General features: G+C 42.2%; 1 protein-coding gene across 2 annotated transcripts; it reads left to right on the top strand.

Moving 5' to 3' along the window:
- The first annotated feature begins 484 nt into the window (after positions 1-484).
- LOC139537308 (sestrin-3-like) lies at positions 485-15,994 on the top strand. Of its 2 annotated transcripts, XM_071338466.1 has the most exons (10): positions 485-778; positions 7,356-7,421; positions 7,701-7,901; positions 11,457-11,639; positions 11,863-12,096; positions 12,248-12,395; positions 12,502-12,620; positions 12,749-12,939; positions 13,161-13,305; positions 14,044-15,994. In XM_071338466.1, exons 1-10 carry the CDS (start codon positions 701-703, stop codon positions 14,128-14,130), a joined length of 1,452 nt encoding a protein of 483 aa, XP_071194567.1. In that variant the 5' UTR covers positions 485-700; the 3' UTR covers positions 14,131-15,994. The 2 variants fall into 2 exon arrangements, with proteins under 2 accessions (XP_071194567.1, XP_071194566.1); XM_071338465.1 differs by having other exon boundaries at positions 13,161-15,994.
- Positions 15,995-17,900: the final 1,906 nt, after the last annotated feature.

The raw sequence follows: 17,900 nt of genomic DNA, 5'->3' as shown, positions 1-17,900 counted from the left end.
AGGGGTTAAATACTTATTGACTCAAGACATTTCAGCTTTTCATTTTTTATTAATCTAAATTGAATCCATTTTAAATTTAGGCTGTAACACAATAAAATGTGGAAAAACTCAAGGGGTGTGAAAACTTTCTGAAGCCTATTAGTAAAACCAACCTTGGAGACCTGAGTATATTATATAGATCATGTTCTATCCAATTTAAATTACCTATGGCAAATGTAGGCTATTGCAATTTAACCCTAAAGACTATTCTATACTGGGTGACACAAACAAAACTCATATGATAGTTTTTCTATTGCTGAAATTGTTTGCTTTATTGTTACGGATTCAAGGTACTTTTTAGTTATGTTGGGGCCTATTAAAAAGTGCCGTTTGTGGAACCTTTTTGTTGTTCAGCAAACACACCCCTCTTGCGGCAATTGGCTGTTGGGCGTGCCTACCTTCGGCAGAGCAAAATTAGAAGTTCGCTCAAAAACTGCCTGACGTTGTGTGTGGTGAGCGAGACTGGGGAGGACGGAGCCTATAGAACTCTCGAGAAAGGCGTCGTAATTTAACAGCTCTTCGGTCTGCCCATCTCCAACCCGCCGCTGCCGCCGCACCTACAAGTGAAGAATATACTGTAATTTAACTGTACAGAAAAAGTAATGTTACAGTAAAAACTTTTCAAAATACGGTGTCTAGGACTGTTAAAGTGGCAGCCAGTATGAACGTCAGCGCGGAGTCTTTCACCTCCAACCCATTTCACATCTGTAACATCTGTCAGAAGGTGATAAGGAAAAAGGTATGATGTTTCCTGATTTGATTTCTCCAATTGTTACTTTTACTAGTCGACCAATATCATGTTTTATCAAGGTGATCAGTCAGGCCTATTTATTATTCCTTCCAATTTAGATAAAATATCGTTGCATCTTATGAAGATGTCACTGCGATCCTGCAGGAGTAGTAGCCTAGGCCCTAGTATACTTTCATTTTATCTAGTGATTCAGACTGCAGGATCGCGATTCCTTGCCTTACTGATATTTGTGCATTCAACTGCATTCTGTATTTCAACATCATCTATAGAATTGCTTCAGAATCGTTTGTAATTCCAATTAGGCCTAGTTTAACCATCTCAAACCTAATAATGTACAGTTATCTGCAACAGATTGCCCCATTTGGATTCATTTAATTCCCAGGATGGTCGTCAATCAGTATGATAGCGATAAAGTTGGGGGATAGATTGATGATTTGATAAGAACATGGATATCTCTCTAGTGCCCTGCTTTCTGAATCTGACTGCTATTATTAGTAGCCATTAGTCTAGGTACATATGACCCAGTTTTTGATAGGGTGTCATTGTAGGATGGTCTCAAGGCAGAAGAGGAGGTCCGTTTCTGTCATCTCCAGGGCATCATTGAGTTACACAATACATGTTTTGATACTTTAGGATGATTTAGACATGAAGTGTGAAAATGCAACAAAAAAAAGCTATATTAGCATTTTCACATTTCATGTCCAAGGCATCCTAATGTTTAAAAAAACGTATGTGTAACTCAATTATGTTACTTATAGATGATTTGGATATGAAGCGTGAAAATGCTAACATAGGTACAAATTGACTTGCATTGGATTTACGACACAAATGCTAAAATGTTTGCATTTGAAACAGTGGCCAGGTTAACAAAACCAAAGCATTGGTTGCTGTCATACCTGGTCCATAGACTGCTTACAAGTTAAGAAAACCAATATGTAATTTTGTCATTTGGGTTAACCATCCCTTTAACAATGGGGGGGAGATTCATTTCACTTAACAACAGGAACAGCACCATCTAGTGGTCAGAACCTGGTAATATCAGGATGTAGGATGGGACATCAACCTAACAACTTCAATGACTAATTTAACTGAACAGGGGGAAAAATGTCACCAAATTCACTGAGAATACATTAAATAGGATGAAGAGACAATACTCTGAGCTGGAACTCCATACTACTAGTCAAATATAGAGAACTTATTCTATATATTCATTGTTGGGGTGGGATTGGCGTGAAGTGTGGGGGGTCCGTGGGGGGCTTTTGACAATTTCTTTAGATTCCTCACGTCTGACTCATTGTTTTGAAAAAGGTTTGGGCCAAATCGGATGTTAGGTACTACATTTATTGAATATTATATGAATTCTATAAATTAAAATGGCCAACTTGGATACAATCAATTAGCTCAATTTCTCAGAGATCAAATTCTATTTCCACAAAATTATGTTGCAGGAATGCTAATCTTATCTGTTTCCAACAACAGAAACAATTTCAGAGCAATCTGAGATGGTGGGTGTCGAAATCCTCTTTCTTGTGCTTTTTGACGTGGAGCAACCCTGTAACAACAAAACATGAGGAGTGGACATCCATAGATTACAATGCCTAGAGACAGCTTTGTCTGTCTGCACACCAGAGTCAGCCCTTTCCTGACAAACATCACTGACAGAAAAAAGTACTGTTTTATGTCTGCTGTCTACAGTTACCAATAGATACTGGTAAATACACAATGCCACGATCACATAGAAATATACTGGTAAAGGCAGAGAGTATAGATCTTTAATTTTGTAGGTTGAATCCAAGAGGTTTCATACAGGTTGTTCTCAACAGAAACCCTCTTGGTTGGAAATTACAGTATACTGAGAGAGCGATGACACTGTAAATTCATACTTTATCATTAATTATGATGTAAGATTCTGGTTTTTGATGCTTTATTACTTATCTATCATACTAGTTCCACAATTACAACTTTCTTCAAAAAGCATTGTTGTTTTTATAAACTGGCTTTAGGCTATTTGCTTTTTGTGATGGAGATGATAGAGACAGACGGGTCCAGGCTCTTCTTTAAATCTGCACAGGCAGGTAGAGAGGAGCACTGGAGCCACCTCTCTCTATGGAATCTCAGTTAACTGCATCAGCCACGTTGCCCCAACAACAGACATTCATCACCCAACACACACAAAGGGCCAGACAGACAGAGGGTGCAGAGGAGATATGATAGGAGAGGGATGGAGAGAGAGGAAAAGAGGGAGGGATTAATACCAGGGTGAAACTGTCTGCAGCCCAGGGAAGGTCTGTCTGTGTCATGGTAGCAGTGGGAGTCACAGGGCTTCAACCCAATTAGCTAAATTCACAGGAAATGGCTGGTCTGTTGACAGAGCGCACATTCAAACGTCTGTTATGTAGCAAGACATATGCCACTAGAACAGAGAGGGGTCTCTATCTGACTCTCTCTCTCACGCACACGCAAACACCACTTTCTCACACGCACGCACACACTTTCTCACCCATAGAGAACTACATTGTCTTACTGTATATTTTGGTGTTTATGTAACTTTGTTATCCATTTGTACTATAAACCTTCTTCCCACCTTTGAACTTGAGGCCCTTAACCATTATGTAATATTATTACCATGGAGATGTACTGTAAGACAGCTAAATACACAGACAACCCCAGTCTAGTGTTTATTATACAACAGGTGGTTTGGAATTCCCATTGTTAGATCCTGCCCATGATATACTAGACAACATACACATGGCCAGTAGATTCATAAAAAGTGTCATCGTTTACTTCGTTACCTTGCAACGCACTACTGCTACTGCTACTGCTGCTGCTACTGCTGCTGCTTTTACAGATCCACTACCCAGCCATGCAATTTATAAAGTTTGTAAACACTATAAAAAATGTCATAACACATGGCCTCTCATGTATTATTGCTTAAATAACTGTCTAAGTTATTATAAATTAGTTTGATATACACTGAGGGTACAAAACATTAAGAACACTTTCCTAATATTGAGGTGCACCCCATTTTGCCCTCAGAACAACCTCAATTCGTCAGGGGAAGGACTCTACAAGGTGTTGAAAGCGTTCCACAGGGATGCTGGACCATGTTGGCTCCAATGCTTCCCACAGTTGTGCCAAGTTGGATGGATGTCCTTTGGGTAGTGGACCATTCTTGAAAAACCCAGCAGCGTTGCAGTTCTTGACACAAACCAGTGCGCCTTGCACCTACTACCATACCCTGTTCAAAGACACTTAAATATTTTGTCTTGCCCATTCACCCTCTAGATTTTGTGTGTGCAATTCAATGTCTCAATTGTCTCAAGGCTTAAAAATCCTTCTTTAACCTGTCTCCTCCCCTTCATCTACACTGATTGAAGTGGATTTAACAAGTGAAATCAATAAGGGTCAGCTTTCACCTGATTCACCTGGTCAGTCTGTCATGTTCCTAATGTTTTGTACTCTCAGTGTATATTGAAGATACAATAAAATACACCCTAACTGGCAGTTTCTCCAAGCTCACAGTCCATATCACCTGCAAGCCATTTATATGTTTTAGCAGAAGCATTTTTATTACTGAAGTGACACACTTTTAAAACACTCAAAAGTCAGGAATGTTGACTCTCTTTATGTAAAGTGTTTATGAGTGTTGTAATTCTAAAAAGGAAGTAGGGTGACCAAGATTTGTAATTTTTTTTTGACCACTTGTGATGTAATTCTCACTGTCCTGTAGACGCAGCTGTGTTTTCTCTCCTCTTCTCAGAGATTTAGGTCAGACGATGTATGTACAGTTGAAGTCGGAAGTTTACATACACCTTAGCCAAATACATTTAAACTCAGTTTTTCACAAATCCTGACATTTAATCCTAGTAAAAAGTCCCTGTCTTAGGTCAGTTAGGATCACCACTTTATTTTAAGAATGTGAAATGTCAGAATAATAGTGGAGAGAATTATTTATTTCAGCTTTTATTTCTTTCATCACATTCCCAGTGGGTCAGAAGTTAGTATTTGGTAGCATCAATTAGTATTTGGTAGCATTGCCTTTAAATTGTTTAACTTGAGTCAAACGTTTCGGGTAGCCTTCCACAAGCTTCCCACAATAAGTTGGGTGAATTTTGGCCCATTCACCCTGACAGGGCTGGTGTCACTGAGTCAGGTTTGTAGGCCTCCTTGCTCGCACACACTTTTTCAGTTCTGAATGAGTTGACCCTACAGTGTCCCAGAGATTTTTCATGCGCGCGACTGAGAGTGCGCCTTTCTTGTTTACCTTTTATATTGACGACGTTATTGTCCGGTTTAAATATTATCGATTATTTAGGCTAAAAACAACCTGAGGATTGATTATAAACATCGTTTGAAATGTTTCTACGAACTTTACGGATACTATTTAGATTTTTTGTCTGCCTGTTGTAACTGCGTTTGAGCCTGTGGATTACTGAACAAAACGCGCAAACAAAACTGAGGTTTTTGGATATAAACAGGGACTTTATCGAACAAAACAAACATGTATTGAGTAAATGGGAGTCTTGTGAGTGCAACTATATGAAGATCATCAAAGGTATGTGATTAATTGTATCTCTATTTCTGACTTGTGTAACTCCTCTACTTGGCTGGTAACTGTTTGTAATGATTTGTCTACTGGGCGCTGTTCTCAGATAATCGCATGGTATGCTTTCGCCGTAAAGCCTTTTTGAAATCTGACACCGTGGTTGGATTAACAAGAAGTTAATCTTTAAACCAATGTATAACACTTGTATGTTTTATGAATTTTTATAATGAGTATTTCTGTTTTTGAATTTGGCGCTCTGTAATTTCACTGGATGTTGGCCAGGTGGGACGCTAGCGTACCTTAGTGAGGTTTTAAGCCATTTTGCCACAACTTTGGAAGTATGCTTGGGGTCATTGTCCATTTGGAAGACCCATTTGTAACCAAGCTTTAACTTCCTGACTGATGTCTTGAGATGTTGCTTCAATATATCCACATCATTTTCCTCCTCATGATGCCATCTATTTTGTGAAGTGAACCAGTCCCTCCTGCAGCAAAGCATCCCCACAACATGATGCTGCCACCCCCAGTGCTTCACGGTTGGGATGGTGTTCTTTTACTCCAAACATAACAATGGTCATTATGGCCAAACAGTTCTATTTTTGTTTCTTCAGACCAGAGGACATTTCTCCAAAAAGTACGATCTTTGTTCCCATGTGCCGTTGCAAACCGTAGTCTGGCTTTTTTTATGGCGGTTTTGGAGCAGTGGCTTCTTCCTTGATGAGCTGCCTTTCAGGTTATGTCGATATAGGACTCATTTTAATGTGGATATAGATACGTTTGTACCCGTTTCCTCCAGCATCTTCACAAGGTCCTTTGCTGTTGTTCTGGAATTGATTTGCACTTTTCGCACAAAAGTACGTTCATCTCTAGGAGACAGAACACGTCTCCTTCCTGAGCGGTATGATAGCTGCGTGGTCCCATGGTGTTTATACTTGCGTACTATTGTTTGTACAGATAAACGTGGTACCTTCAGGAATTTGGAAATTGCTCCCAAGGATGAACCAGACTTGTGGAGGCCTCCAATTTTCTTTCTGAGGTCTTGGCTGATTTCTTTTGATTTCCCCATGATGTCAAGCAAAGAGGCACTGAGTTTGAAGGTAGGCCTTGAAATACATCCACAGGTACACCTCCAATTGACTCAAATGATGTCAATTAGCCTATCAGAAGCTTCTAAAGCCATGACATAATTTTCTGGAATTTTCCAAGCTGTTTAAAGGCACAGTCAACTTAGTGCATGTAAACTTCTGCCCCACTGGAATTGTGATACAGTGAATTATAAGTGAAATAATCTGTCTAAACAATTGTTGGAAAAATTACCTCTGTCATGCACAAAGTAGATGTCCTAACCGACTTGTCAAACCTATAGTTTGTGAACAAGAAATTTGTGGAGTGGTTGATAAACGAGTTTTAGTGACTCCAACCTAAGTGTATGTAAACTTCCGATTTCAACTGCAACTGAAGGAGGACTGGCTTACTCTCCTTAGCCCAGCATTGATCACTCCATATAACCTATCTGTCTATATGCCTGCCTGTCTGACTTCCTGCCTCTTATAGAGATATTTTGACCATCCTTCTCCTACAGGCTCTCAGTATATTAACTTCAATAGATGTACTGTCCTAATATAAATGTACATTTCAACACCCACTCACACACGCATAAAAGACGAAGTGAACCATAAATCTACCGTCTTTTCCTCTGCCCAGGCCATGTTTCCAATGTTCCCTGGCTAATGTGTGTGCACACAGGCTGTTTGCTCATCTCAACAGATAACAGGAGGAGGGGGTTACTTTACCTCTGAGCAAACGGACTGACACACAAAGGCCTGGCTGTTACATATCAAACCTCACTTCAATACATGCCCTCTTTTTATCTCTTAATTTGATGTTTTTTTCTTGTGTTTGCCAACATAGCTGAGAGTTCATTTAGGTTGTGCCAAAAGTGGGGTTGTACATCTAAGCTCCTTGTGTTGTATAGTTCCTTAGCTAACCCCGTTTCCCTCTCTGCTGCTCTTGTCTCAGGAGAAAGGAGTCAGGGTGCCGCGACCCTTCTCCAGTGGACCCAGTGCCTTCATTCCAGAAGAGGAGGTGAGAAATACTTTCTTTCTGTGCCTTGAGGCTATATTTCTCCTGTCCTGCCGACTCTCTCTCTCGTTCTTTCTAACTGTCACTTCCGTTTAATCTCTCTCGCTTTTTCCCCCTTGTCTTTATCTTCACCTTGCCTTGAACTCAGAGGTATAAAACACATTTTAGATTACAGCAGCAGCAGCTTTACTGTAAAATGGTTCAATACACAATGCCTGACTGAAACCCCTCTCTTCCCGGTCCTGCCTGACCCCTCCCCCCAACCCTCCTCCCTGGTTCCAGATTGTGGAGGCGTCCCAGGTAGACCCCCAAACAGAGCAGATCCTGGCTGAGGCCTACTCTCTGTCGGGCCACGTGGACCATCTGACCCAGGTGATGGGACTGCACCCCCACTACCTGGAGTCCTTCCTGCGTAGCCAGTTCTACCTGCTGAGGATGGACGGCCCCCTGCCTCTCCACTGCCGACACTACATTGCCATCATGGTATAGGATGATATAGGATGAACCTATAGATTGTCATTGGGTGTGTCTGAAATTACATCCTATTTTCCTATCCTCCTGAGACCCGACAATTCATATTTTTTATTTTTTATTTTTTTAATCACATTTTACAAATAATTGTTTTTTTTAAGGAAAATGTTATTTATTTTATGTGCACTGTAGTGGAAATAAAGAATCGGTTGATAGTAAGTATGAAAAATGTAACATACAGTAAATGGGTACAGTAGGTAAAAACCCTAAACTCAGCAAAAAAAGAAACGTCCCTTTTTCAGGACCCTGTCTTTCAAAGATAATTCGTAAAAATCCAAATAACTTCACAGATCTTCATTGTAAAGGGTTTCACATGCTTGTTCAATGAACCATAAACAATGAACATGCACCTGTGGAACGGTTGTTAAGACACTAACAGCTTACAGACGGTAGGCAATTAAGGTCACAGTTATGAAAACTTAGGACACTAAAGAGGCCTTTCTACTGACTCTGAAAAACAAAAAAATATGAACGTGCCTGAGGCATGCTGCAAGGAGGCATGAGGACTGCAGATTTGGCCAGGGCAGTAAATTGCAATGTCCGTACTGTGAGACACCTAAGACAGCGCTACAGGGAGACAGGACGGACAGCTGATCGTCCTCGCACTGGCAGACCACCTGTAACAACACCTGCACAGGATCAGTACATCCGAACATCACACCTGCGGGACAGGTACAGGATAGCAACAACAACTGCCCAAGTTACACCAGGAACGCACAATCCCTCCATCAGTGCTCAGACTGTCCGCAATAGGCTGAGAGAGGCTGGATTGAGGGCTTGTAGGCCTGTTGTAAGGCAGGTCCTTACCAGACATCACCGGCAACATTGTTGCCTATGGGCACAAACCCACCGTCGCTGGACCAGACAGGACTGGCAAAAAGTGCTCTTCACTAACGAGTTGCGGTTTTGTCTCACCAGGGGTGATGGTCGGATTCCTGTTTATCGTTGAAGGAATGAGCATTACACCGAGGCCTGTACTCTGGAGCAGGATCGATTTGGAGATGGAGGGTCCGTCATGGTCTGGGCCGGTGTTTCATAGCATCATCGGACTGAGCTTGTTGTCATTGCAGGCAATCTCAACGCTGTGCGTTACAGGGAGGACCTCCTCCTCCCTCATGTGGTACCCTTCCTGCAGGCTCATCCTGACATGACCCTCCGGCATGACAATGCCACCAGTCATACTGCTCGTTCTGTGCGTGATTTCCTGCAAGACAGAAATGCCAGTGTTCTGCCATGGCCAGCGAAGAGCCCGGATCTCAATCCCATTGAGCACGTCTGGGACCTGTTGGAACTTGCAGGTTCCTTGGTGGAAGAGTGGGGTAACATCTCACAGCAATAACTGGCAAATCTGGTGCAGTCCATGAGGAGTAGATGCACTGCAGTACTTAATGCAGCTGGTGGCCACACCAGATACTGACGGTTACTTTTGATTTTGACCCCCCCTCCTTTGTACAGGGACACATTATTCAATTTCGGTTAGTCACATGTCTGTGGAACTTGTTCAGTTTATGTCTCAGTTGTTGAATCTTGTTATGTTCATACAAATATTTACACATGTTAAGTTTGCTGAAAATAAACGCAGTTGACAGTGAGAGGACATTTCTTTTTTTGCTGAGTTTAATTAGCGCATCCTGATATCCACTACAGAGGACATTTATAAAGCTCTTATTTAATGTGAAAAAAGATAGCACTGCTTGGAAAACTTAGCAAACTATTCCTGAGATATTTATTAGAAACAATTAAAATATCAAATAAATTATAATTACACGGCCTCCCGGGTGGCGCAGTGATCTAAGGCACTGCATCGCTGTGCCACCAGAGACTCTGGGTTCGAGCCCAGGCTCTGTCGCAGTCGGCCGTGACCGGGAGGACCATGGGGCGACGCACAATTGGTCCAGTGTCGCCCGGGTTAGGGAGGGTTTTCCCGGTAGGGATATCCTTGTCTCATCGCGCACTAGCGACTCCTGTGGCGGGCCGGGCGCAGTGCACGCTGACCAGGTCACTAGGTGTAATGTGTTTGCTCCGACACATTGGTGCGGCTGGCTTCCGGGTTGGATGCGCGCTGTGTTAAGAAGCAGTTGGTTGGGTTGTGTTTCGGAGGACGCATGGCTCTCGACCTTTGTCTCTCCCGAGCCCGTACGGGAGTTGTAGCGATGAGACAAGACAGTAACTACTAATAATTGGATGCCACGAAAAAGGGGTTAAAATTATATATATTTTTTTTATAATTACACACATTTACCTTTCCCCCTTCCATAAATGTGCTAACACAGGGAGAGAAAGTTATCATACATACATGTGATATCATACATACATGTGATATCATTGAAAAGCCCAGAATGGCCTCTCAAAGGTACAACAGGACTTAACACAGTGGCACGAATGTCCATTAGAGTGGACAAAATGAATTGCTGGGTCTCAGGAGCCTATATAGTGCACTACTTTTGACCAGAGCCCTAAAGGAGTGTACTATATATAGAGTGCCATTTCCAATGCAGCCGTTGTTCCCTGTAACGGTTGAGGTCAGGAATGGTGGTAAGGTAAGCTGATCCTACGGGCAGCTTCTACCTGCATTTGCATGGTACGGGATAGCTGGGAGAAAATGTCTCCTGCATATACACATCCTCCCTTAGAGCCTCCCTCTGCCTGCTCAGGAGACCTACCTAACACAAATCTCCTGCTGACCCATATTCATATTTCTCTAATGACCCATTTCCATAACAACCAATGGCTCTTTCCCGGAGTGACGGATGATGTTTTCCGTATGATGTTAAAAGTTTTGCCTCAGTACTGAGATGACCCTGGGGTGGTGCTGGACTGAGGACGCTTCTGTAGTGGAGACATTAAGCAGGGCAGCGTTTGCCCTGTGCTCAGACACACTGGCCTCCACACCTGTGGAGCATTGGTATGCAGCAAACTCAGATGGTCCTACCAACCCCCCCGACCCCGGCCCCAGCCCACTTCCAACTCACCCTCTTCCTGATGTGGCCCCTCCACAACTAGGTCAATGTCAGCCCCCTCACTCTTAAAGACACAGTATATTATGTCATAAGGAACAGCTGAATGCAATGCAGTGTTAAAGAACCATGTGGAAACATTTAATGTACAGAGTAAAATAGGTCATGTTTAGAATTTAGACAAATACAATATGCATATACTGTAAAACGTTAATTTAAAGGTCATGCATTTTACAGAAAGGATTCATGCTTTATATTACAATCTGCTTATTTACTTAGACATTACATAGTAAAATAATAATTGCATAATGATGACATTTTAGTTTTTTGAGAAATTCTTTGAAACAAGCAACACTTTGTACGATTTAGTACTTGCTGAATGCCAGCTAAAACTGGACTGTCAAATACAGTGCTACCCAGAAGACGGTATATTGAACATTAATATAAAGACAGTTTAGACAGTAATAAACATACACAGTTCATACAGTGAAGGAAGAGTTTTCACAGTGAGCTAGAATTCATGTAAATAAAAAAACCTCTGTGTCTCCAGGCTGCAGCGCGTCACCAGTGTTCCTTCCTGGTGTCTCTGCATGTGCGTGAGTTCTACAGGATGGGGATGTGTCTAGACTGGCTGAAGGGTCTACAGTACGCCCCTCAGAGACTGAGGAACCTCAACGAGATCAACAAGATCCTAGCACACAGGCCCTGGCTCATCACCAAAGAGCACATTCAGGTTAGAACACAGATGTGCATAAAACCTACTCATATTCAAGTACATTATCTACATATGCACATACAATATATATATATATCTATTCACTAACACACACACACACACACACACACACACACACACACACACACACACACACACACATGTATGCATGACTTTTATCCACGTACTCACACATAAAGTAACTCCCACTAAACGTTTTTCTCTCCTCCCTCTACCTCAGAACTTGGTGAAGACAGGGGAGCACAGTTGGTCTTTGGCAGAGCTGGTCCATGCTGTGGTCATATTGGCCCATTTCCATTCCCTGGCCAGCTTTGTGTTTGGCAGTGGTATCAACCCCCAGGTGGATCCACAGAATGCCAATGGCTTCCAGTCCGTTTACATCAGTGACTACTGTACATGTGACTTGGCCAGCGACCATCACCTGGACCGAGAGCTCAGCAGCACCAGCCTCGTGGTGAAATGACATACATGACTTACTGTTGATCTATGCTTTACTGAGTTGATTTAGCTATGTGTGTTTGGAGGGATTGTGTTGGAAATGTATCTAAGTATGTGTAACTCTATTGTCACATTAATAGAGTTCTGGTTTGTTGTGTGTTTTTCAGACCACAGACTCGGTCAGTGAGTTAGAGGCACTTATGGACAGAATGAAGAGGCTGCAGGAGGACAGAGAGGAGGATGAGGCCTCTCAGGAAGAGATGGCCACACGCTTCGAGAAAGAGAAGAAAGAGAGCCTCCTGGTGGGCTCTGGGGGTACTGCAACCACACCTGTTCCTGTTGTCTGTTTCTCACTGAGTACTAATGTAAACCTGTCAGTGAAGTCATGACTGATTATAATACATCTCCATTGTGACTGCAGATATGAAGGATGAGGTGATGCCCACATCCAAAGTGTCTCGGTTTGTAGAGGATGCCACCTTTGGGTACCAGCACTTTGCTCGACATGGAGAGGACAACCCACCAACATTTAGAGCACAGGTGGGGGATAATTATAGATCAAATGAATGTAAATTCCACTATCATACCATAAGTGCAAGATCTATAGATTTAACAGTCACTTTTTAACACCTAAATGTCTCTCTGTCTACCTGCCTGCCTGCCTGCAGGACTACTCGTGGGAGGACCATGGTTTCTCTCTGGTCAACAGGCTGTACTCAGACATCGGGCTGCTGCTGGATGACAAGTTCCGGACAGCGTGTGACCTGACCTACTACAACATGGCCAGTCACGAGGACGTAGACACCACCATGCTCCGACGTGCACTCTTCAACTACGTGCACTGCATGTATGGCATCAGGTAAGACAGCGCCTTCTATCCTTAGTCACATACACTTCTCATGCCCTATCAAGTGTGGACACTTAGTGTCAAGTTAGTGGGATAATTATTATATTTAAATTAGTGTGTAAGTGATTGTTGAAGCCTTAGAATAGTCCCTGAAGTACAGTATAAATGGCCTAGTAGACAGTAAAGTGATGCTCCATTCTGATAGTAGGATTTATTTGATGTCCTGTCTGCAGGTATGATGACTATGACTATGGGGAGGTGAATCAGCTATTGGAACGCAGTCTGAAGGTCTATATAAAGACGGTAACATGTTATCCAGAGAGGACCACTCGCCGCATGTACGACAGCTACTGGTGCCAGTTCCGCCACTCCGAGAAGGTTAGAAAACTGTCAATGCTCGTGCTTGTGTTCGTGCGAGAGCATAGTCTTATGTTGTTTGTATTCTTTGCAATCAAGCATTCACCGTCCACAGCCACAAAAATGAGATTGTGAATCCTGATATGCTTTTGTAAATAGGCCAGAGTTCAGTGGCAGGACTGGTCATGCTGTTTGATTGTGTTTGTGCAGGAGGCTTTGGCTCATGAGTACACTAGTACTATTGAGCAGAGCTGAAGAAAATGAAGCTCTTGGCCGCAGGAACATGCTGTTATTGTGTTTGGGTTGTTCTGCAGAGAGGCCCCCTGTTGGAATCTGACTGGGCTGAAAGAGATGCAAGACGAGCAAGTTACACCGTGTATCATTAGGACCAGCAGGGTAGAAGGGTCATTGTCTTGTTCTTAAAGCTCATGTCAAGACAACCTGGAACAAACATCTAATCTCTGACATAATGAGGACAGCAGCATTCACTTTAGTTAGTAATTATCATGTCTGTACAAACAGCTTTTTCTTTGGCCCCCATTAAAAAGTATTGTCTGAACCAAATCTCTCACTACGTTTACATATGAGACTCAGTGAGATGTCTTTTATAGCCTATTTTCTGCAAATGCATATCAATTTCACAGCTCAGTGGCTGTCCATAATGCAGTCCATACCATGCCAGTTATATAAAGTAACTGTACTGTGTTATAGTATGTACTGTATGGTATGTTAATCCTCAGCCTCCCTGTCCCGCTCCAGGTCCATGTGAACCTACTCCTAATGGAGGCCAGGATGCAGGCAGAACTGCTATACACCCTGCGCGCCATCACACGTTACATGACCTGACCGACCACAGCGGGTTGTCTTTCTCCAACTGACCAATAGAAAACCCCAGCCCTCTACAGTCCTCATCACCCCACCTCCCCCAACACCACCACCGGCCTTCCCCTTTCCACAGCCCCAGGAACGAGGCCTCTTGGAACCAGAAAATTGTCTCTCTACCAGGCACATGACTCTAAAACTGGCCTCCTACTGTGGGGTTGGGTGGGGACTTTGAGGTCTTTTTAGCTTAATGCCCTTGTAAAGAGGAAGTTTGTGAAGATTAAGGAAATCCTATTGTGAGTGTATGCAAGTGAAAACGGGTGCACATGACTGACTATTATCATCCTCCTTTGCCAAAATCATAATGGCAGTTTGGCTTCAGTGACATGCAGTGAAGGGGTTGAAGTTCATGACTAACTTTTGGAAATTGTTTATCCAAGCAACCTCACAAAGTACTGAACTCCAGCTCTAAGGAGGATAATGAATAGCCAGTAACAGTGTTACACAAGAATATACCTCTGAATGTAATGCCTTGATTTGAGACAGAGCCACCAATATCAGAAACAAGATTAGAAGGTTATCTGATTGACAGAGCAAGCCCTTTTGTGGCACTCAGATACTTTAAAAAGTGCAATATGGTCTTCATTCTTCTTACCTTTTTTATTTTTTTGCAACTTAAAAGGCTGTGACAGAATACTTATGCTTTTCAGTATATTTAGACCTTTGTCAATAAATTTGTCTAATTAAAATATTTATTGAGAATTATTTCTCTGCAATATTTGTCCTAATAGAGATTGTATCACAGCAGGGAGTGCACAAGCAACATTATCAGCAATTGTATGATTTTTTTATTGAGGTATTGCTTTCCCTCTCTCATCCTGTTTGTGACATATTTCTGTGCCAAATGTTTCTAAAAGGATCTGTAAGACATTCATCTTGCCTACTTGTCTATATTTCTACCAAAGATGCAGTGTACAGTACAGATGTTAGATCCATGAGGCATTTAAAATAAAAGTAAATGTATATTCCATTAGGAAGTACAGTACATTTCAGAACTGAGATAAGCTACAGTAGTGCTGGGAATGTGCTCTTTGTTTTTGTTTTGTTTTGAAGAATCACCACGTGCAAATGCCTAACCCTAAAATTTGCACTGTTAACTTTGAGTCTCACCAGCATTTATTTGATGCTTATTTCTTCATCAGTGTACGGTTGGAAAAGTCATGGTGCTTTTGTGAATGATTGTTGCTCTTTGCACATCTGTATCTGCACGTTGGAACGTTGGTAATTCCCAGTTGGAAATATGCAAGACATTTTTGTATTTCCTTAAATCCTCTCTCCCTTCTCTCTAATCTTTCTCAAATATTAAGACATTGCATTTTATGTCTCAGATGCGAAATGTGTTAAATATTAGCACCCCTCCCCCCCATTTGTGTAAAGGTTTAGATCATTTAGATGTATTGATCAAATTATTTCAATATATCTCTGTGAACTCAGATGCCATTCACCAAAGTACTATTTACTGTTTGCCAACCTACCTTATATTTTATAGTGTTTTAATTGGGGGGATAAAAAACGTGTATTAACAAGAACAATTAGGTAATGTATCATTCGAATTATAACCGATGAAGATGGACGCTGAGTTGTCTAAACTTTACAAAATTATAATCTACTGGTCTGAGATTTAAAGCTGCACTTTTGTTTCTCTTACCGAGATTGTGCTTCAAGATTGTTGCAATAGTTTTGGGAGGTCGTGTCTTCTTTATCAAAGCCACATTGTCATTTTTCAATTAAAACAACTGTAAAATGAAAACTGAACAACTGAAACGATATTTCACACAGTGCCTGTAAGGAAATAAAAAAACAATAAAGAAGTTAAGAAATACATCTACATATGTGTTCTGTTTATTTGATTTATCAACATCCTGGTAACTTGATCTATGATACCGGTATGTGTGCTACATATCAAATCTGTTTCATCAGTCAACATTTTAATATCATAAAAATGTTTTTTATTTATTTTTTATTTCACCTTTATTTAACCAGGTAGGCCAGTTGAGAACAACTTCTCATTTACAACTGCAACCTGGTCAAGATAAAGCAGTGCGACAAAAACAACAACACAGAGTTACACATAAACAAACGTGCAGTCAATAACACAATAGAAAAATCTATGTACAGTGTGTGCAAATGTAGAAGAGTAGGGAGGTAAGGTAATAAATAGGCCATAGAGGTGAAATACAGTGGGGCAAAAAAGTATTTAGTCAGGTAGTTGGGTGTGCTATTTACAGATTGGCTGTGTACAGGTAAAGTGATCGGTAAGCTGCTCTGACAACTGATGCTTAAAGTTAGAGAGGGAGATATAAGACTCCAGCTTCAGAGATTTTTGCAGTTCGTTCCAGTCATTGGCAGCAGAGAACTGGAAGGAAAGGCGGCCAAAGTAAGTGTTGGCTTTTGGGATGACCAGTGAGATATACCTGCTGGAGCGCGTGCTACGGGTGGGTGTTGCTATGGTGACCAGTGAGCTGAGATAAGGCGGGGCTTTTCCAAGGAACGACTTATAGATGACCTGGAGCCAGTGGGTTTGGTGACAAATATGTAGTGAGGGCCAGCCAACAAGAGCATACAGGTTGCAGTGGTGGGTAGCATATGGGGCTTTGGTGACAAAACGGATGGCACTGTGATAGACTGCATCCAGTTTGCTGAGTAGAGTGTTGGAGGCTATTTTGTAAATGACATCGCCGAAGTCAAGGATCGGTAGGATGGTCAGTTTTACGAGGGTATGTTTGGCAGCATGAGTGAAGGAGGCTTTGTTGCGAAATATATTTAATTTTGGATGGGAGATGCTTAATGTGAGTCTGGAAGGAGAGTTTACAGTCTATCCAGACACACCTAGGTATTTATAGTTGTCCACATATTCTAAGTCAGAATTGTCCAGAGTAGGGATGCTAGTCGGCCGGGAGGGTGCGGGCAGCAATCGGTTGAAGAGCATGCACTTAGTTTTACTAGCATTTAAAAGCAGGTGGAGGCCATGTAAGGAGTGTTGTATGGCATTGAAGCTCGTTTGGAGGTTTGTTAGCAAAGTGTCCAAAGAAGGGCCAGATGTATACCGAATGGTGTCGTCTGCGTAGAGGTGGATCAGAGAATCACCAGCAGCAAGAGCGGCATCATTGATATATACAGAGAAAAGAGTCGGCCCGAGAATTGAACCCTGTTGCACCCCCATAGAGACTGCCAGAGGTCCGGACAACAGGCCCTCCGATTTGACACACTGAACTCTATCTGAGAAGTCGTTGGTGAACCAGGCGAGGCAGTCATTTGAGAAGCCAAGGCTATTGAGTCTGCCGATAAGAATGAGGTGATTGACAGAGTCGAAAGCCTTGGCCAGGTCGATGAAGATGGCTGCACAGTACAGTCTTTTATTGATGGTGGTTATGATATCGTTTAGGACCTTGAGCGTGGCTGAGGTGCACCCATGACCAGCTCGGAAACCAGATTGCATAGTGGAGAAGGTACGGTGGGATTTGAAATGGTGGGTTATCTGTTTGTTAACTTGACTTTCAGGCAGAGCAGGATGGATATAGGTCTATAACAGTTTGGGTCTAGAGTGTCTCCCCCTTTGAAGAGGGGGATGACCGCGGCAGCTTTCCAATCTTTGGTGATCTCAGTCAATAAAAAAGAGAGGTTCAATAGGCTAGTAATAGGGGTTGCAATAATTTTGGCGGATAATTTTAGAAAGAGAGGGTCCAGATTGTCTAGTCCAGCTGATTTGTAGAAATCTCGATTTTACAGCTCTT

Source organism: Salvelinus alpinus, chromosome 13 (genome assembly GCF_045679555.1).
Source record: "Salvelinus alpinus chromosome 13, SLU_Salpinus.1, whole genome shotgun sequence".
Taxonomy (NCBI): Eukaryota; Metazoa; Chordata; class Actinopteri; order Salmoniformes; family Salmonidae; genus Salvelinus; species Salvelinus alpinus.
The sequence above is the reverse complement of the archived record's forward strand: the minus strand, read 5'-3'. Positions and strand labels throughout refer to the sequence as shown.